Below are 21706 nucleotides of genomic sequence, written 5' to 3'. Positions count from 1 at the left end.
AGTTAGGCCCATTCGCACATCTAGAGTGGGATTGGGTTTGCCATGTGATGGATTGGTGCCACCCAATTAAGGTTCCCAGTGCTGCTGGGACAAGGTTTAGCTTTTCCTGATCTTGTATTAAATGCTTCTTTGTACAACCTGGTTGATTTTTATTTCATGAAATGGCCAGAGGCAGTTTATTGTACAATTGTATATGTGTAAGCCTTGATTGTTTGAGCACTTTTCCTTGCAGGCCGCTACTTTAGATGGTTGGTCAACTAAAGCATTAATAATTAAATGAATTGAAAATGAGTGACCAGTGTGGAGCTCAGTCAAAGTACTGGGGACCGTAGTCTGGCACTGCTAAACAAATAGAGGCCAATGCAAACGTTTTAATGCTTTCATTCCATTACAGTATTGCACTTGATTTTTCCTTTCCTTTTCTGCATTGTTGTTCCTTGATCATTTAATTCAGAATCAAAATCCTTGGACTTCTTCTTTTTGGCTTCCTGACATCCTAGGATGCCTTAGAGAAGCGATTGTCCTCTAAACCTCTTTATTCCACATTGTCTGATGATCGGCCCAGCTGACCGTTTCCATTTGTCACCATAGTGTTATGTCCTCATTTTTTCAATGTCTACATTCTTTGCAGGCTGCATCACTAGCCCACTGAATACAGAAAATTTACTTTTTGGATTTTTATTAAGACTGTAAATGCAGAAGGTAATTAATAAGGTTTTTACAATTTTAAAGATATAATAAATTTTCAGTGGCACGGTGATTAGTGTTGGTGCCTCATAGCTCAGTTTGTCTTAGTCTGAATCCCAATATGGGAACTGTTGTGCCAATTCTGTATATATTTTAATGGTTGCATTATTTTCCCGGGGCACTCTGATTTCTCAGGATGGGTTAAATGATGACTGTAAATTGGTCCTAAGTCAGTGGGTGTGCGAATGAGTGTGATGTGAAATAGTCTGGCACCCCATCCAATGGTGTTTTATGTTTAGACCTGATACAGTCAAGTGAGACTCTAATATAATAAGGTGAGATGGACTATGGGACACCCAGCCTGCCACAAGTAAGACATTACGCAGTAAGCAAAGGTTTGCATAAAAAAAAGCTAATTTTGGGTAAATACACCTATTGGGTATTTTTTTATTATAAAAATAATCAATATAAATGTAAATAATCTAATATATAAAGCAAGTGCAATGGCAAGCAGTCCTTTTAAGGACATCAAACCATCTAAAAGAGCCATGTAAAGGGTAAAGGATCTGCTAATGTCTCCATCTACTAATGTCCATTTTCCCAGGTGCATGGACGCCAGTGGTGCTTCTGGATCATGGAACTGAGATAAAGTGTAGCAGATTGTGTTGCTACTGACCCGAGATGAGTCATGTAAAGCAGTTCTGGTGGTAAAACTAAGCAGACAAAGGACAAGGCTGACCACAGACTTCCCCGGTGGCACTTTTTAATAAACTTTAGTACTAGACTTTTTAGACTTTTTTTGACAATTTTGTTAGATAGGGCTTTAGCAAGTTAATGTGTCTTATCTATGTCAAAATTACACAATTTTTAATATTTAAAAACTGTTACAAATACTTATGTTGCAAAGTTACATTTTACAAATGTGATTAGTTTGCCGATTACTCTGATTGAACACTCTCTCTGCCGATCTGCTCTGACTGAAGACTCTCTGCTTCAACTTATTCTGACCCAAAAGGACAACCCTTCAATCTCATTATTAATATTTTATTATTCTCTCAATCTCAAGATGAAGTGAACAAAACAGAGTGGTGCTGCTTTTAGAAAAAAGAAAAAGGTGAAGGAAGAAGTATTATAAAAGCACGAAGGGGCATTATTGAAATACCTCAATTATGATTAATAATCAAAAATGTAGTTAAAATTTTTATCGTTTTTATTTTTTGTATGATTGTTTAATTTTGTAAGGGGGAGGAGTGGCAAACTCAAAGATCGTCTGGGTGACAAAAACTGAGACCGCAGAGTGCTCAAGACCTGATGTGCTTTTGTCACTGGCCGCATGACTGCAGCAGAAACAAAGACCTGTCCACCATGTCTAAGAGTTGTGTGTCGTTTCAAGAACTTAAGACTTGGGGTAAAGACACTTTGAAGGAAGGGCTATGTAATGGTGTTGCAAGTTGCATCAGCCAGGAGAAGAGTCATCCATGGAAGGAGCTGGGATTCCATCACCAACAGCTAAAAAAATGGCAAGCCCCTAAAGTGAAGAATTCCATCTAGTGTGGCACTCAGCTCTGGCACTGCGGTATCAATGAGGAAGGGTTAATACCACTTGCTAATCAACCATGTATGTTGATGCCTACTTAAATTACATTGCAGGATGAGTTTTTAGAATTAATAGCTCCTTAATAAACTAGTAGCTTAATTGTTTTCTGCTACGCTTATCCCATTGACAGAATTTATTCCAAGGCTTTCGAGAATGAAGTATTTTGGAAACATAATTGTATGCATATAGTAGTAGGGTGTTGTACCGTGTTAGCCATTGTGGATACAAAGAGAAGTCATGCAAAATGACACCTTTTATTGGCTAACTGAACAGAACACAATATGCAGACCTTCGAGGTAGTCCAAACCCCTTTTTCAGGCAGGTTGTAATCAGAAGAAGGGGCCTGAGCTGTCACGGAAGCTTTTATATGGTAATCTGTTCAGTTAGCCAATAAAAGGTGTCATTTTGCTTGACTTGTCATTGCAAGGGTATGCATCATTAACTGTTACTATCGCAGCGCTATAATCCTTTGAAGAAACTGTGATGTTTTGTTGAAGCAGGAATTCAGAATATGTAAAAAAGTTGACTTAGAAATAAAATATTACCACCCCATGCTCATTTTCAAAAATTAAACATTTCCTGCTGAAGGTTATGCTTTCCTCATCCCAAATTATCCAGTGATGTGGGGAGAAATTACGGTTGTAAATAATGAACCACGAACACGAGAATCGTAAATAGAATTCTACCTACTTACCCAGACGCTTCCCTGTGCCAGTACTACCCACTCATCGACCATTTTCTAGTTCAGTGCTGTGGCAAAGGTTTAGCCCCCCAGCCCCATTGACTCCTGGAAGGGTTCGGTCGGCTTATTAAATATATTTTTTTTACAGGTTTCGAGTGTTCTTGAAATAGTATAAAGTGGACTTATAAAGCAGGGAACTGTAAGTGCGAAATAGCTTTTCACTATTTTTAATAAGGGTTTTAAAATTGTAAAAGAATTAAGATTTTAATTTAAATCATGGTTTTCCATTGAAGCTTTTTCCCTGTTTGGCTCGCAATTTTCCGTGCTTTGGTCTCGACAATACGTTGCACCGTCAGAGGCTTAGTTTAACTCTTTTTGCTTGAGGATAAATAAATGTCCAGTAACAACTGACACCGATTCCTGGACATTATCGGAAACTCCCTTTACCGCTTTTTCCCTATCACTGATGGATCTTATTATGCACTCCATTATATCACCGAGTCGCTCTGTAAGTTTGTTTTAGTTAGCAGAACAAATAGTGCCGTGGAGAGCACAATCTAACCTTGTTGTTGTTATTATTATTATTATTTTAATCAGGCATATTGAATAGCCACCATAATGTCGTCACACGCCATCGTTGGCTGAAAGTAGGACCCCGACTTGTTGAGACTGTACGCGTGGTAATGACAGTGGTGTTTGTCCATGTGAGACATCATCTTCTTAGTAGTAGCAGATTTAAAACAATCGGCAGCGGAGTTTCTAGTTAACGCATAACAGCTGAGGGTTAGTAGCGTTATTGTTAGTGTTTTATACGTTCACCATGAGCTGTCAGATTACTTGTGTGAATTGGGTGAGGAGAGGCATCGCAAAAGCGAATCCTGACAAGGTAAGCAAATGAAGCTTCTTCAACATGTCGCATTCTCCAGTCTTTTTTAGTCTCATGTTAAGTAAATTTAAAAACGATTAGAACTCATATTGGAAACAAGCGTTTAATAGAGAGTTTAATTTTTGACAGGTGGAACTGAAGAAGGAAGAGCTGCAGACTCTCATTGCAGAAGCAAGGAGACAACTAGAGTAAGACGGATCTTTTCTGTGTTGTATAAATGTCGTTTCTAACCGTTATGTATGCGTACACTTGGCACTTTCTTGGCACAATAGTGCAGAGGAGTTCGAATTTGATGGTTACAATGAAATGCAAGCATTGGGCTTTTTTTGCGTAATTCCAAATGTGTTTCATATGTTTTAGGTTTGCTGCTTAAAACAGAATTGTTAGTCTTGCTTATACGGTAGTGCAAGTAAGTTTTTTAATAAGTAGTATATGTACTGTAGTATTTACACCATTGGAAGTTTTCACATTTTATTGAATAGTAAATAATAGTGGATTTAATTTGGCGTGATTAACAGAAAATAACAAAGTGAAAATAGGATCCCTGCAAAGTGATCTCTTTTTATTACAAATAATAAATCACATAAATATTTGCCCCCCTCAAGTCAGTATGCTTAGTGGATGGACCTTTGACAGCAATGAGTCTGTGTGGATAGCTCTCCAATCAACTTTGCACATATGGACAAGGCACTGAACCAAAAGGCCCCCCAACCCCCCACAATTCTGCATAACAAAACTGGTCAAGCTTGTGTTGCGTTGCATGGTGGCAGTGATTGGACAGCCTTTTTCAATTCCAACCGCAAGTTCTCAATTGGACTTCGATCTGAATTGTGTTATTGTTTTTAAGCCATTCCATGTGCACCTGTTGCGCTTTGGGTTGTCATCTTACTGGAAGGCAAATCTCCAAAGGTGCAGGTTTCTTGCAGACTGCATCAGGTTTTTTTTTTTAACAGTCACTTTCTCTGTTGGTGAAGAAAAATTCACTGATCTTGACTTTGCCAATATTGCTGTGATTTTTATGGAGACAATGGAGGCCCCGATCTGGGCTGTCAAGGGAGTCTGAGTGTCTGGGCTTGCGAGTGTCCTGCATAAAAACCAAGATCCAGGCCTTTAATGACTTTTTGGGCTTTGCCATCATCAGTGTGTCTGTCTGCGGAGAGAGTATTGACCTTGTTGAGAGGTTTACTTACCTCAGCAGTGACATTCATGTCTCTGGTGACTGTTCCTGTAAAGTCAGTAGACAGATTGGGAGAGCATGGGGGTCATGAGGTTGCTGGAAGGGGGTGTGTGTGGCACTCTTGATATCCCTGCAGAGGACGAAGGTCCAAGTCTTTAGAGTCCTGGTGCTTCCTGTCTTGCTTTATGGTTGTGAGACATGGATGCTATCCAGTGACGTGAGATGAAGATTAGACTCTTTCGGTACTGTGTCTCTTTGACGAATCCTTGGGTACCACTGGTTTGGCCAAAATGAAACCGCTTTCTCAAAGAATGTGCCATTCTATTATTTTTTTGTTGTTCAATGTGATAAATTGCCAAGAAACTGTCAATTTTTATACGGTGGTGTCTGATACTGTCTTGAGAGAAGAAAGTGAATTGGATCTAACTTGCATAGAATAAGTAGGGGAAAGTGGACATACTGGTCATAGTACCATACCTTCTATGGTCATGTCGACCACATTTCCTTACCCAGCGACTTCATCCGTCTCCACTGCTCTGTGTCAACAGCAATGATGTCCTTAGGCTTTTTAATACGTATGGCAACATTCCTTTTTAATGCCTCGTTATGATTGTGACTGATTTGAATTTTTTTGTAAGTCAGAAGTTTTCCATTTTTTTTTAAAGAAATTCTGGTGTGTGTGTTTGTTATAATGTTTATTTAGCTTCTTTAAAAAGCCAAATTTCCCCTTTCAGACAAATAAAGTTCTTTATATTCAATTAAAGGGAAGAATGAATAAAAAGAGTATTATTCAGATAAATAAAACTGGGAGAGATCATACTTCAGGCTTGTACAGAATGTGTATCCACATAAGCAAATATATGTCAGGCTATACTACCAACAGATGTAAGCACTAAACAAACCTGTTAAGTAAGCTATTTATATATATATATATATATATATATATATATATATATATATATATATATATATATATATATATATATATATAAAGTTTTTGGCTGGTTGGATTTTCTTGTCAGAACTCTTGCTTGCAGTTAGATGTACTACTTGTCTGTTGCTAATGTATGGCTGACAGTGGTTTTCATAGATAACTTTCCCCTTGGGACAAACAAAGTTAAATTTTTATTTTGCAGAAGGTTAAGAAATAATAGAAAAAACAATTACAAAAAAAGATAACCATCCCCTTTTAAAATACCCAAGAAGAACAAAAAAAGACTAAAAATTGTGACTTGGCTAAAGATAAGAGAGCAGTTACAGTGAGGCAGTATATAGGCTGTTAGTGTAAAGGAGCACCAGTAGCATTTCTTGACACACTTCTACTGAATAATTCATTTGCAAAAAGTATTCAATTGTAGTGTGTTATAGAGATGATGTGCATCTTTGTTCATAATGACCATCAGTTTTGTGTTCATTTTCTCCTCCAGTACTACCTCCAGGGTAACCAGAGTGCATTCCATAACTGAGCCGGCCTTTTTTAATTAACTTGTTGATTTGGTGGGCCACTTCTAAGTGGTGTTACTGGCCCAGCATATTATAGTTGTAGACAAGTGCACTGGCTATTGCAAAGTTATAGAACAAGTAAAGGAAGTCACTACTCGCATTAAAGGAACACAGCCTCCTGTAAAAAGAGTCTATTCTGTCCTTTCTTATATAGTTCCTCTGTTTTTCTATTGTAGTCCATCTTTTTACTGATGTGGACACTCAAGTACTTGAAGCAATATACCACCTCCACATCCACTTGAATAGTGACTGATGATAGAAACTATTTGGAGCGGTGGAAGGCAACAGCCAGTTCTTTGATTTTGCTGATGTTCTGTTGCAGACAGTTCTCTTTACACCAAAAAAGAAAGTTCTCCATCTGAGTCTTGTACTCTGCCTCATCATCCTTGTCTGTACATCCCATTAGTGCAGAAATATCAGACTATTTCTGCAAGTGACATGACTACTTGTTATATTTGTTGTTCAGGCTGTACAGGGTAAACAGAAAAGGTGACAGGACTACTACTCCCTGTGGTGCTCCAACATTACCTAGTTCCTTATCAAAGACACAGTCCTTGAGCCTCACAAACTGCAGGCTGCCAGACACAGAGTCCATTCTGAAGGACACCACAGGCTCGTCCACATTAATTTCCCTGAGCCTACCATTTAACAGGGATGGCTGAATGGTACTGAAGACATTAGAGAAATCAATAAACATTCAGTCCAAGTCTTGTCCAATAGGCAAACTGCATTGTGTCCAAGTGGTCTTTTAAAAGGGGACTCTTATAATTTAAGAACTGGCTTCTTGATAGTCTTCATTTATGTGAGTTTTAAGGGCCACATGTCTATTGTTGTTAAGTGAAGTGGCACCTTGTTTCTTTGGAACAGGAACAATACTTAATGTTTTTAACGGAAACTACCTAAAGCTGTAGTGCTGAAGGGTGAATGATGGGCTCGTTAGTTCCCACAAGACCTGTTGGGGCTCCTTTGGCCTGGATTACTGCAGCAATGCTGTGTGGCATGGAGTTAATCAGTCTGTGGCACTGCTCAGGTGTTATGAGAGCCCATGTTGCTCTGATAGTGGCCTTCAGCTCTTCTGAATTGATGGGTCTGGCGTATTGCATCTTCCTCTTCACAATACCCCATAGATTTTCTATGGGGTTAAGTTCAGGTGAGTTTGCTGGCCAATCAAGAACAGGGATACCAAGGTCCTTAAACCAGGTACTAGTAGCTTTGGCACTGTGTGCAGGTGCCAGGTCCTGTTGGAAAATGAAATCTGTATCCCCATAAAGTTCGTCAGTAGCAGGAAGCATGAAGTGCTCTAAAACTTCCTGGTAGATGGCTGCGTTGACCTTGGACCTCAGAAAACACAATGGACCAACATCAGCAGATGACATGGCACCCCAAACCATCACTGACTGTGGAAACTTTACATTGGACCTCAAGCAACGTGGATTCTGTGCCTCTCCTCTCTTCCTCCAGACTCTGGGACCTTGATTTCCAAAGGAAATGCAAAATTTACTTTCATCAGAGAACGTAACTTTGGACCAATCAGCAGCAGTTTTGTCTTTAGCCCAGGCGAGACGCTTCTGACGCTGTCTGTTGTTCAAGAGTTGCTTGACACAAGGAATGCGACAGCTGAAACCCATGTCTTGCATACGTCTGTGCATGGTGGTTCTTGAAGCACTGACTCCAGCTGCAGTCCACTCTTTGTGAATCTCCCCCACAGTTTTGAATGGGTTCTGTTTCACAATCCTCTCCAGGGTGCGGTTATCCCTATTGCTTGTACACTTTTTTCTACCACATCTTGTCCTTCCCTTCCTCTCTATTAATGTGCTTGGACACAGAGCTCTGTGAACAGCCAGCCTCTTTAGCAATGACCTTTTGTGTCTTGCCCTCCTTGTGCAAGGTGTCAATGGTCGTCTTTTAGACAACTGTCAAGTCAGCAGTCTTCCCCATGATTGTGTAGCCTACAGAACTAGACTGAGAGACCATTTAAAGGCTTTTGCAGGTGTTTTGAGTTAATTAGCTGATTAGAGTGTGGCACCAGGTGTCTTCAATATTGAACCTTTTCACAATATTCTAATTTTCCGAGATACTGAATTTGGGTCTTTCATTAGTTGTCAGTTATAATCATCAAAATTAAAAGAAATAAACATTTGAAATACATCAGTCTGTGTGTAATGAATGAATCTAATATACAAGTTTCACTTTTTGAATGGAATTACTGAAATAAATCAACTTTGTCATGATATTCTAATTTTATGACCAGCACCTGTATGGGAGAGTCATTCCCCTCTGGGTAATTACAGATTAGGGGAATTTTAGCATATGGTTTATACAGATTAATGTGATTGCCGTGGATTGTTGAATACTAGGCAACTGTAATCATATCCATTTTAAACTCCTCCACTCTAATACATAACTCTACAAGTTACCGTTAATTGGACACATCCTTGTCCTCTCATGGCATGCACAAAACATGTATTTTTGTTTATGAACTAATTCCATCGAAGGATGAAATGGCAATAATAAAAGCCTTTTTTGCCTTGATAGAGCAGCCAGATTTTCCTGCTTTATTAAGTTAAACCATACGGGAGTTTTAAATAATTGGTGCGATTCCCACAAGCCTAGGCCCATTAGTCCCTTTATGCAGTATTCATTAGGCTGATTGTTCAGAGATCAGTCAGTTAATTATAAGAATGATCTAAATGGGGAAAAAGCTACTAGGCTCAATTGTCTAAAGAATATGGGCCTATTTTTGCAAAAAAAAAAAACCTCAATCCAATTAAACTTGATTCCAAAAACCAACTCCAGAAAAGTGCATCTGTTTATTTGGAAGCCGCAGCTTTGAGCATACTCAGATTGTGTGCAATTTGATTGCCTGATAGGACTGCAAGAAAAATAGTTGGCCAGATGGACTAGATAAATCAACATCGGGTTAATATTAAACTCCTAGCTACCACATCTTTTTCTCCACAAAAGTAGCCAAGACAGAACAAGTGCCATAGCCCTCTGTATAGCTGTCGGCAGGCATTTGTAGAATGCAGTGGTTCTTTATTTCTTTTTTATGGTAACCTGCATGAAATGTAGCGGTATACCTCAATTCACTCTACAGTTAACTAGTTAAATTGGAACCATTTCAACCTATGTGTGCTGTACTAAAGCTCATCTAATAAAGTTATTTACCAAAAAAAAAGTAGGAATTATAATGCCTTCTGCTCCATGTAACATTTTTTTTCCCCCAGAAAGTAAAATATTCAGTGGTGGAAATTTTTCACACAGTACAATAAACAAATGAAAAAAGCTGATCTTCTAATCAAACAGCATGTTCCACAAACCACAAGAATTGGTTTGTGTTATGAAATTGAAAGACACTTGTGCTTTAAGTAGATATATTAATTTTAATTTTGTTCAGCACTTAATGTTTATTTGTATGAGACCTAGTTATGATGGGTCCTCCCTTTGGTGACACACCACAAGTTGCTGTCTCTATAGTTTGTGTATCTATGAGATTTTTTTTTCTTATGTAAGATATTTTTTATTAAACTGTGTATGATTGGTGGACCTTTGAGAACATCTAACTGAATCTTCTACACACCGTATATTATTTCAACAGTTGTTTTAGGTTGCTTTAATTCACACGAATTCTGCTGTGAATACTGTATATGCATTTTCACACCTAGTTCAATTAGAACAGCTTTTTTGAACTTTGATGTGATTTCTGCAAATGTCCAGTTCATTTAGGTAGATGTGATCATGTTATTAGCACCCTGATGCGCTCCAAAACAGCCATACCAAGACCTTTTAGAAAGTTTGGTCTCGGTGGTGTACCAGGTGAATCCTGGAGTAGTATTCATGATGCATAAATATGATCTGACATGGGACCAATCTAACTATATGAAACACTGTGCATTATGGATGAAATTGTGCATACTGGGTAGTCATGCTAAGCTTCTGCTGTAAGTAATAGGGAATCTCATTCACAGCCTAATGAGTCAAGGGTTAACTTGTAGCGTTAAAAACAATTAAAAAGGTACAAATAAAAATGTGCATAGGAACAAATATAAAACAATTCGCATAAAACGGCTTGTGTTATTTCCAGCTAGTTAGAGCAAGCCATGCACCTGTTTTAGGCTTACTGCTTCTCTTGGGCATACAATAAGATAGCACTTGTAAATTCACCTGTGATCAAGTTGCTCAAAACATATACAGAGGTGGCAAGAAATGAATAGTATGTGCCTGTGAAACTGACAATCGCATCCCCTAATTTTATGCTGTGAAAGTGATACAACTAGATGAGATTGGGTGTCCTCTCGATGCACACACTAACTTTGATGTACGTAGTAAATGTTAATGAAACAATCCATATATATATATATATATATATATATGTATATATATATATATATAATCACACACAAGAGCAGCAGACGTGCTTTGAGATAAAATAAACCAAGGTTATGTTCCTATGGTGGCAACTGCAAAGTAAATGAAGAACTTCATACATTTAAATGAAACTCGCCTGCTGTGTTTGCTGTCAAAGAAATGAAGCACATGCCCTCAGCAAAGCTGGCATTCTTTTATACACTTGCTTATTTCAGATATGTCCTTTTCCTCCCATGAGTAGTAGAACATAATTTTGAAGTAGTTTTCCCACTTGTTCGATAATGAGCGTTTTGCTCACAGAGCTGTGTTTGATAAATAAACCAAATATTGCAAGTTTTCAGTGTGAAACAACTGAAGTAACTAGAAATTTAAACAAAGTAACAAATCATGACCTGTTTCACAGTAATGGAAATGGGCTAAATGTGAAAATGTCTTATTAATGCTTGACCGCTTCTTTGTGAGGTGCTCAAGATAAAAAAAAAAACGAGAAAGTGACAGTTGCAGTTTGGAGCTTTGTTGAAATTTCAGCAAATGTTTGGTGTCCATTGCTGATTTTTATTTACATCCACTATGTGGCCTGCCTATGGGCGATGGATATCACGAACAGCGTCAGATCAGGTGTGAATTTACGCTGGCACTGTTACGTAGGATTAGATCAGGAGAGGAGGTTGGTTGTTAGAGCGTGATCGATTATTGAGAGAATAAAACTGAAAAAAAGCAAACTTTTACATGTACCATAAATTTATACGATCTGACGCTGTTCATTTTCAAATAATATTTCATTAGTGCGATGATGTTTTCTGATTGGTACTATTCATGTCATAAAATGATTTCTTCAAAATCTATACTAATAAAAGGCAAAGCCCTCACTCACTCACTCACTCACTCACTCACTCACTCACTCACTCACTCACTGACTCATCACTAATTCTCCAACTTCCCGTGTGGGTGGAAGGCTGAAATTTGGCAGGTTCATTCCTTACAGCTTCCTTACAAAAGTTGGGCAGGTTTTATATCGAAATTCTACGTGTAATGGTCATAACTGGAAGCAGTTTTTCTCCATTTACTGTAATGGAGATGAGCTTCAACGCTGTGGGGCGGGTTTCGTGTGACATCATCACCCCTCCCACGTAATCACGCAGTACATAGAAAACCAGGAAGACCTAAAAAAAGCGCTGAAGAAAACATGCATTATATAATTGAGAAGGCAGCGAAACAATAAGAAGCGAGCGAGTGACATATACAACCATATTCATGACTTCTGCTACTGAAACAAAGCACGATGTAAACCTACACTTTAAATTAAGTTCATAGACAGGCTGCCGCTGGCGTTTGTAATTTAGTGCCTGCCCATATAAGGCCGTCCGTCAGCGGCAATCCAATAGCAAACTCCCACTAAATATTCACGGGTTAAGGACTGTGCTTATGCAGAGGAAGATGAGATGGTCAGGGTGGTGTTTGGTACAAACTCAGCGAAACTGCGAGAGAAAGTTTTAAGTGCCAGGACTAAGGTAACATTAAATACAGCCATGGACATAGCACGAGATGGCACCAGCACAGCTGGGAACCTTTGATGCATGTACACCGGCGCTCACGTGAACTGGCGCAGTGCACAGATAAAAGCAACAGTTCCAAAGAGCTGAACAAAACCGAATTACACAATTGAAAAGGCAGCAAAAAATATGAAGCGTTTGATACATACAAGCATATTCATAAATCCAAAACAAAGCACACGTTGGAAAAAGTCAATGTCCCGCTAAAGGAAGACAGTGTAAAAAAAACCGTGCATGCAGTGTGTCAGGTCTCAGATAAAGAAGAAGACGAGCTGTTTATTGATGCAGTAAGAAACGAATCGATGAATGAAACCTGTCATCTTTACAACGATTGACAAACACGGAATGTAACTTGAACACAACACATCCTACAAATACGAACCTGATTGAAAGAAATAATGATAATCAAATCCTTGATGACAGCAACACTCAGTAACACTCACAAAACAAATACTGTATATTGACAGTCATGTTACGTTATTTTTAAAATGTTCCCTTTTCTTTTCATAGCTTTTTAACACACTACTTCTCCGCATGTATCGCTGGGTATATATATATATATATATATGTATGTATGTATGTATGTATGTATGTATGTATGTATGTATATGTATATGTGTATGTAATATGTGTATATATATATATGTATATGTGTATGTAATATGTGTATATATATATATATATATATATATATATATATATATATATATATATATATATATATATGTGTATATATATATAATATATGTGTATATATACACATACATATATATATATATATACATATATATATATAACCCGATCTACATACTCGAATAATGGATACTTTATTCGCCATCAATGATTGTTTTGGTAAAGCCATACTCAGTGTATTCATTAGATGAACGGTAAAAAAGTAAGAGCGAGGGAAGGATGACTTATTGAGGCATGCAGGCTGTAGTGCGTCAACTCTATCTGAATTGTGCGATCACATTTGAAAAATATATCAAGTTCTATTTAGTCCATATGTGTCAAACTCAAGGGCAGGGCCACATCCGCCCGGCGTAATTATATCCGCCCGAGATCATTTTATATACTGTATTATTGTTATTAAAGCCGGGTATATGAAGCGCTGGTAACACAATAAACTACAGATCCCATAATGCAGCGCTTCAGCTGCCTTGCCAACACTTACCGAAGTTAATCAAGTTATTGCGGCTAGCTCACACGATGCTGAAGAGAAAAGTTGATTCTGAAAATAGAGCCTTTAAAAACCGATGGGAGGCTGAGTATATGTTTACTAAACCCGTGTGTCTCATTTGTGGAGCTAATGTGGCTGTAATTACAGAATTTAATCTAAGACGGCACTATGAGACAAAACATCAGGTTAACCTGAATGCAATGCAGAAGATACAGAAAGCAGCATAATTAAATAAGAATCTGACACTTCAGCGGACGCTTTAACCCGTGCACAATCACAAAGTGATTTCAAGTGAAGCTGCTTTTATGGGAGACACAAATGCACCAGTGCACCTTGCCTCACTTTCCCTGTTGCCAAGTAATGTTAAACCAAGTCGTCACTACGGTGTTCCCAAATACGCACTTTGCTGATAAACTGAGCGCACTGAGTTTGCACGGCGCTTTGGTGACTTCGAAGAACAAAAAAAGTCAGTCTACATGCGGCTCGAACCTTATGCATGTTTGGTAGCACATATCTGTGTGAGAAGCGACTAACAAAACAGCACACAGGAGTCGCCTCACTGATGAGCACCTGCAATCCATCCTGAGAATCTCCACAACACAGAACCTCACACCAAACATAAACGAACCTGTGGCCAAAAAAAGATGCCAGGCGTCCAGCTCTAAAATGACATATGAGCAAAGAAAACTGAATGATTTGATTTGTTATTGCTGAAAAGAACACATTTCATTTATATTTCTAGGTTTTGTTATGCAGCATGTTCATATTTGAATTTGTATCATTTTGACAGGATATATTTTTATGGAGAGCAAAATCTTTTGGGATATTTAAAATCTAAGTTTATTTTTATATAAAATTACATAAGAGTAAAGAAATGTGAATGTTTGTTCTTTTAACGTTTACTTTATTTCTAACTTGTATAATTTAGACAGGATAAATTTTTATGGAGAGCAAAATATTATAAGTTGTTTAAGGTTTGAGTTGATTTATTCACGAATAATATTCCTGTCTGTTTTTACCATTCCTACCAAAGATATTTCTGTCGACTAAATAAAAATTCCTTCTATTTAAAATTTAAATAGAACTTGAACAAATATGATAGTTCATAATATCCACGCAGACTTGCACGTAAGAGCGGGAGTTATCCGTTTTAACAAGCAGCGTATTGCACTGATACGAAATAGCTGTGTGTGTATATATGTAGATATGTATGTATATGTATATATATGTTTATATATTTGTGTGTGTATGTATTTATGTGTGTGTGTATGTGTATATATGTAGATATATATATGTATATATATATGTGTATATGTATAGATATGTATATATATATATGTGTTTATGTGTGTGTGTAAATATATATATATAATATATATATATATGACAACAACACTCATCACTCACAACAGTGACAAAACAATTACATTGACAATCATGTTACGTTATTTTCAAAATGTTTCCTTTTCTTTTCATTGCTTCTTTAACACACTACTTCTCCGCTGCGAAGCGCGGGTATTTTGCTAGTATCATATATACCTACGTCTGTGTTTTTTTTTTTTTGACATCATAAGCCATAAGGTGCATACTAATTCTGCGTGAGCAGGAACACTCAATAAAACTGAATAAAAAAAAAATAAAGTGACTGTGAGATACGAAGATGGCAATTTCACCAGCGTTTGTTTGTCAGCTTTTAACTCTCCAGATCAGAGAATGTCCACTTTCATTGCCTCAAAACACTAGTCACATCTACAGTTATTCCCAGTTTCAAATAAAAGCTAACAGCGTCAGATCCCTAAGGTGGTAGTATGTATCGTGATCGTGAGTGAGAGAATAAAAGTGGAAAAAAAAAAGGTAACTTTTACAAGTACAGTACTATAAATGTACACAGTCTGTTACAGACGCAAACCAAATGTATTTGCGTACTGTATAATATTAACAATAAGAGCAGCTCACTACTGAAAACGGCAAATATAGGAGGCAGTGGGGATCGAACCGGTGGCTCCTTGATTACAAGTCAGCAGATCTTGCTGCTTCGCCACGGAAGCTGTTGTATCGTCCTTGAACCTTTTGTGAAAGTGTTTATTTGATCTTTGGACTTCAGGCTTCACACAATTCATAGTTTAGGCCTACATTTTGTAATATATAAGTTTCTGTTTTAACAATGTGTTTACACAGATTACTGTAGAAACGACACACAAATGAAATGCATGTGTTCCAAATAACGATCTATTATTTCCACTCTAAAACTCCAGCAGTTCACTCACTCCCAGATAATCAAACAAGGCACGAGCTGGGAGAACTTAGTGAACGTTCAGCGACGGTGGGGGATGAAATAGCAGGTTGCTTGCTGCTTGTCTTAATCGGCACATTTACAGGACAAAGATGCTGACGGAGAGGTACGAGTTTTCTTGTAGGCTCTGGTAATTCTAGTGAGATGTGTTCATGTTGTAACGATGTCCGTGGCACAAATAGCCACACAGTGAAAATATTCTCTCTATGATAACCTGTAGTGCAGGTGCACAGACAAGGTCCTCGGTCACTGGTGCCAGCAGACTGCATGTTGACGATTTCTGCTGCCAGTACTGAAACAGTGACGTGCAGTGAGATTCATGGATGGTGAGGCATGGACTCCTTCAGAGTCAGAGTTACAAATCTATGAACGTGAAAGCGTAGCTTATTCACTATTCAAATGGCAGCGTGCACATTGAGTATTGGTTATGTTTCATATCTCATCAGCTTTCTTTACACACACACAGGTAAGATTCATATTTGGCTAAGAAAGAACATTACATTTATAGTGGCGAGAGAGAGCATTTGCTCTGCACCCTCCATGTGTTCTAAATTTGCTGTTGCAATTCCACAATTCATACTAATTCAATAAAAATGAAAGTATTGAGTGGAATAAAAAAAAAATATTTTAATTTTGACCTTAATTGAAATATTTTTAGCTATTTTTAAAAGCTTTTAATTCTGATGTTTAAATCCATTTTAGTAGAGACTGTTCAACAAAAGGATAACAAGAAAAACAAAAGAATATTTTAAGGTCAAAATTTAGTTTTTAAATATTGGATTTTTTTTTCTTAGTCTGATTCCATTCTTTATAAAATTGAAAACTGTATATGGTGTTACCTTTATTTGTAAACTAGCAGAATACCCGCGCTTGGCAGCGGAGAAGTAGTGTGTTAAAGAAGGAAAGAGAAAGAAAAGGAAACATTTTGAAAATAACGTAACATGATTGTCAATGTAATTATTTTGTCACTGTTATGAGTGTCGCTGTGATATATATATATATATATATATATATATAGCAAAATACCTGCGCTTCGCAGCGATGTCATGTGTTTAAGAAGTTATGAAAAAGAAAAGGAAACATTTTAAAAATAATGTAACATGATTGTCAAAGTAATTGTTTTGTGTATTTCAGGCAGCGTCACAAAGTTGTTTTCGGTAGCTGCATCAGAAAATGTACCACGACGCCTGACACGCCTCCTTTTACTGTTTTCTCAAAGCTTGATTGCTGCTGTCATATATATATACATATATATATATACACATAGATATCTTCATATCTACATATCTATATATACATATCTACATATACACATATATATATACATACCTATCTACATCATATATACACACACATACATACATACATACACACACACAAATTATATATATGTGTGTGTGTGTGTGTATGTATATATATATATATATATATATATATATATATATATATATATATATATATATATATATATATATATATATATATATATATATATATATATATATATATACACATACATACACATACATACACATACATACAAACATACACACAAGTATATATATGTGTATGTGTCTATATGTGTGTGTATAGCTTTGGTCACTGAGTGCAAGGGAAAAATAATAAAATAGTCTATAAGTTATTAAACAGTAAAACATTAACGTTTTAAGAAGTACAGGTACATTGAAATTACATTTTCTATGTGAACGTTCAAATTTGTGCCTCTGGTAATGTGCCTTACCGGCATTTAAAGAAAATTAGTTTTGTGTCCTCTGCACTGTTAAGAGAGAAAGAGTTTGGTTTGGGATAAAAGGTGTAAAGAAAGGAAAGTTGCCTTTTTCTTTTATATAATATAGAGAGATGTGTTCGCTGACGTTATGATCGCCTTTTGGGGACAGTCGCGGTGGGTCTTGTGTAGACTGGTGAGACGTCCCTGCCATTAATCAGCTGTGATGGCACTGTCAGTCCTCCACTCGTGTGCGTGTCTTCATAATCCGAGGCAGGCCCGTCGCGACAAGGCAGGCAAACCAAGCAATTGCTTGGGGCCCCGAGCTGGCCTGGGGCCCCAAGACAACGACTGGTTAAGAATAAAATGCAGCGACAAACTGTGTGAGCCCCATTGATAGTGAATGCAGTAAAGTGCAATGACACTGTTATCGGGATCCCCCTCAAGGGGGCCCCCCTTGCTGACAGCAGCCAGCCAACCACGCGATCTCTGCTGCCGGCAAAATACAAAACTTCCTCGGCAGTCAGGAAGCGGAATTATGCTTCAGGAAGCCAAAAAAGAAAGAAGAGAAAGGAAGAGGAGGATAAGAAAAAACAAGACAGTGGTAAGTGATAAATTACACACATAAAATAGCTCTACTTGTCTTGTACAAATGGTGCAATTTTGCAGCAGGTAGGCTAGCAGAAATATGTTTACAGTAATCCCTCCTCGATCGATGGGTTTTGCGTTCCAGAACCCCCCGCGATAGATGAAAATCCGTGAAGTACAAGCCATATGTTTGTATGGTTATTTTTATATATTTTAAGCCCTTAGAAACTCTCCCACACTGTTAACATTATTAGAGCCCTCTAGACATGAAATAACACATTTTAGTCAAAAGTTTAAACTGTCCTCCATGACAAGACAGAGATGACAGTTTTTTCTCACAATTAAAAGAATGCAAATAGATCTTCTCTTTAGGAGCAGAGAATTTCAGAGGGAGAGAGAGAGCTCGCGCTCGAAAAGAAAAGCAAACAATCAAAAAATCAATACTTGTGCTTTAAAGTTTGCCTTTAGCCTCTCTGCTCACATCTCCTCCGTCAGGTGCAGAGAACGTCAGAGAGAGAGAGAGAGCGCGAGATTAAAGCAAACAATCCAAACATCAATAAGTGTGTTTTTGGAAGCACCGTGATAAAGCGGCATTTCTTAGAGGTGCGTTCGTATCCACTAGGCAAACAGCTTCTGTGCAAGCAGCCCCTCTGCTCATAGCCCCTCCGTCAGGCGCAGAGAATGTCAGAGAGGGTGAGAGAGAGGCAGAGACAAGAAAACAATCAAGTTCCGCGCGGGAAGCATATCTTATAGCATTGAGGAGTTTTATTTAATATGTAATACATGTTCTGATTTGGTAGCTTCTAAGCCATCCGCCAATAGTGTCCCTTGTATGAAATCAACAGGGCAAACAAACTGAGGAAGCAAGTACCATAAATTAAAAAGACCCATTGTCCGCAGAAATCCGCGAACCAGCGAAAAATCTGTCATATGTATTTAGATATTCTTACATTTAAAATCCACAATAGAGTGAAGCCGCGAAAGTCGAAGTGCGATATAGCGAGGGATTACTGTATGTATCATACATAAATGACATGACATTGCTATAGCTTTGTAATATGTTTTGATGAAAGTGGCATAGCATGCTATACTAACTATTCCACGTCTGTGATAATCTACTTAGGAAAACAACACAATAAATTCTGTGCATCAAACATTAGCTTGGGATGTTTTTAAGCATTGGTAGTCGACTCACAGCACTACTAATAATTAGTAAACATTTAATTATAATTTCACTGTTTGTTAACAGTAAAAAGTTTATTTATATAGCACATTTCATACACAATGGCAATTCAAAGTGCTTTACATAGAAGAAATTAAAATAATAAAAAGAAATAAGAATAATTAAAACAGTTTAGAAAAATAAAATACAGTACAGTCGGACGAACAGCTGCACAGTGCTCATTCAGTAAATGCATAGCTAAAGACTAAAGATTAATTAACTGTCAATTTACCTTCTATTAATGATTGTTTATTTGTACAGTGGTGTTTTTTGCAAATGTTCAATTGTTGAAAATGTTCAAATTTTATGCACTTTATATGCAACAGCAGTATTTGCACTCTAAACATTTTTTATTTATGCACAGTATATGCAACAGCAGTATTTGCACTGTAAACCTTTTTTATTTATATAAAGTGTGAGCGAATTTAAACTGTATGGCTATGCTGTGGTTCCTTTGCGTGCGTGTGTGTGGGGGGCCTCCATGTCCATTTTGCTTGGGGCCCCCAAATTCCTTTAAACGGCCCTGATCCGAGGTGATGACCTCATAATCGTATACGTGCAAAAGAAAGTGTGAATCGCCTTAATATTATTTTTCCGTGGTGTAGAAAAGGGGTCCGTGTTTGCACTTGTCTGGGCTATAGCGCAGGGGGAGGATGAAAAAAATTAAAAGTGCTCACTTTGACTTAAGGCAGAAGCGCAGTCAGCGTCTCAAAGGCCGGCACAGCTATGCGCGCGCGCTGGCTGCTCGACTTTTGCTGAGCAGGAGACCACAGTTTTTGCAGACACGTTCATGATATCAAAAGTCTCAGCGCTCTTTGGAGGTCATTCATATATATATATATATAGCAAAATCCCGCGCTACGAGCGGAGAAGTAGTGTGTTAAAGAAGTAATGAAAAGAAAAGGAAACATTTTAATAATAACGTAACATGATTGACATTGTCATGAGTGTTGCTGTCATATATATGCCTGCCTAAATAAGTCACCCTTGCTTTGCTCTTACTTTATTTACCGTTCATTTAATCATGGCTATTGGCGGAAAAATTATAAAATGGAAGGAGGATGGCTTTACCAAAACAATTATTGATGGCGAATCGATTATTCATAAAGCTTGAATTGGTGATGTTTTTCTGTGTTAACCTCATATTTTTCAGACTTCTTCTCAAACTAAGGTGGTGCGAGGGTAAAATGAATCGGGATGCGCTGATCAATGTAATCCGTGTACCAGGAAATCATGCATTGACAAAAGCTCCCCTTTGCTTGTAATGCAAAGTGTGATTAAATGCATTATTTTTTAACGCGTTATGGAGCACATGCATCAAGCTTCTCAGCTGTGCTTGTGCTAAGAAAAGGAAAGATTTTAAAAATAACGTAACACGATTGTCAATGTGACCTTTTGTAAGTAGTGCCTGGAGGATTCAGTGTGGAGAAACTCGAGAGATAGCGTGTGTATTAACTTGTGGATTTTTCTGTGAGTATTTGGTGGCAGTCTGACGGTTGCTTGAAGACGGCATTAGCCGCGGAGCTCAGCTCAGACCGAAATTAGATGAATGGGAGGGGAGATGATGACGTGACTCCCCCACCCGCCTTAACTGTCAATCCCCACAAACACAGTCTCGAATTTGCATAAGCACACCCCTTCACCTACAATTTTAACTTAGTTACAAAGTGATCAAAACTCTCGTTTATATCCTGCGTCCTCTCATTAAACTTGTATCCCGCATTACCTGTGGGCATGTGAAACGCCAGCGGTAGCCTGTCTATGAACTTAATTTAAAGTTTAGGTTTACACCTTTCTTTCTTTCCGAGGCAGCAACACTCATGAATATGGTAGTATATGTCACTCGCTCGCTTCTTATTGTTTTTCGCTGCCTTCTCAATTATATAATGCATGTTTTCTTAAGCGCTTTTTGGAGGTCTTCCTGGTTTTCTACGCACTGCGTTGACAATCAGTTCACGTGATTACGTGGGAGGCGTGATGATGTCACACGGAACTCCGCCCCCCCACGTCATTCCAGCTCAACTCCATTACAGTTAATGGAGAAAAATACCTTCCAGTTATGACCATTAGGCGTAGAATTTCGAAATGAAACCTGCCCAACTTTTGTAAGTAAGCTGTAAGGAATGAACCTGCCAAATTTCAGCCTTCTACCTACATGGGAAGTTGGAGAATTAGTGATGAGTCAGTGAGTGAGTGAGTGAGTCAGTGAGTGAGTGAGTGAGGGCTTTGCCTTTTATTAGTATA

The 21706-nt window shown here is 37.9% G+C and overlaps 1 protein-coding gene across 1 annotated transcript in view; it reads left to right on the top strand.

Moving 5' to 3' along the window:
• The first annotated feature begins 3262 nt into the window (after positions 1 to 3262).
• The window catches only part of pwp1 (PWP1 homolog, endonuclein), a 65988-nt gene continuing 47544 nt past the window's right edge, over positions 3263 to 21706 (top strand). Inside the window, exons 1-2 of the mRNA XM_039761619.1 lie at positions 3263 to 3852; positions 3982 to 4040. Of these exons, the coding sequence (XP_039617553.1) occupies positions 3787 to 3852; positions 3982 to 4040 (125 nt within the window). The 5' untranslated portion in view covers positions 3263 to 3786. The remainder of the gene's footprint in view (positions 3853 to 3981; positions 4041 to 21706) is intronic.

The sequence above is a fragment of the Polypterus senegalus genome, chromosome 8 (genome assembly GCF_016835505.1).
Source record: "Polypterus senegalus isolate Bchr_013 chromosome 8, ASM1683550v1, whole genome shotgun sequence".
NCBI lineage: Eukaryota > Metazoa > Chordata > Cladistia > Polypteriformes > Polypteridae > Polypterus > Polypterus senegalus.
Note: the sequence above shows the minus strand (reverse complement) of the source record. Positions and strands in the feature narration are given on the sequence as shown.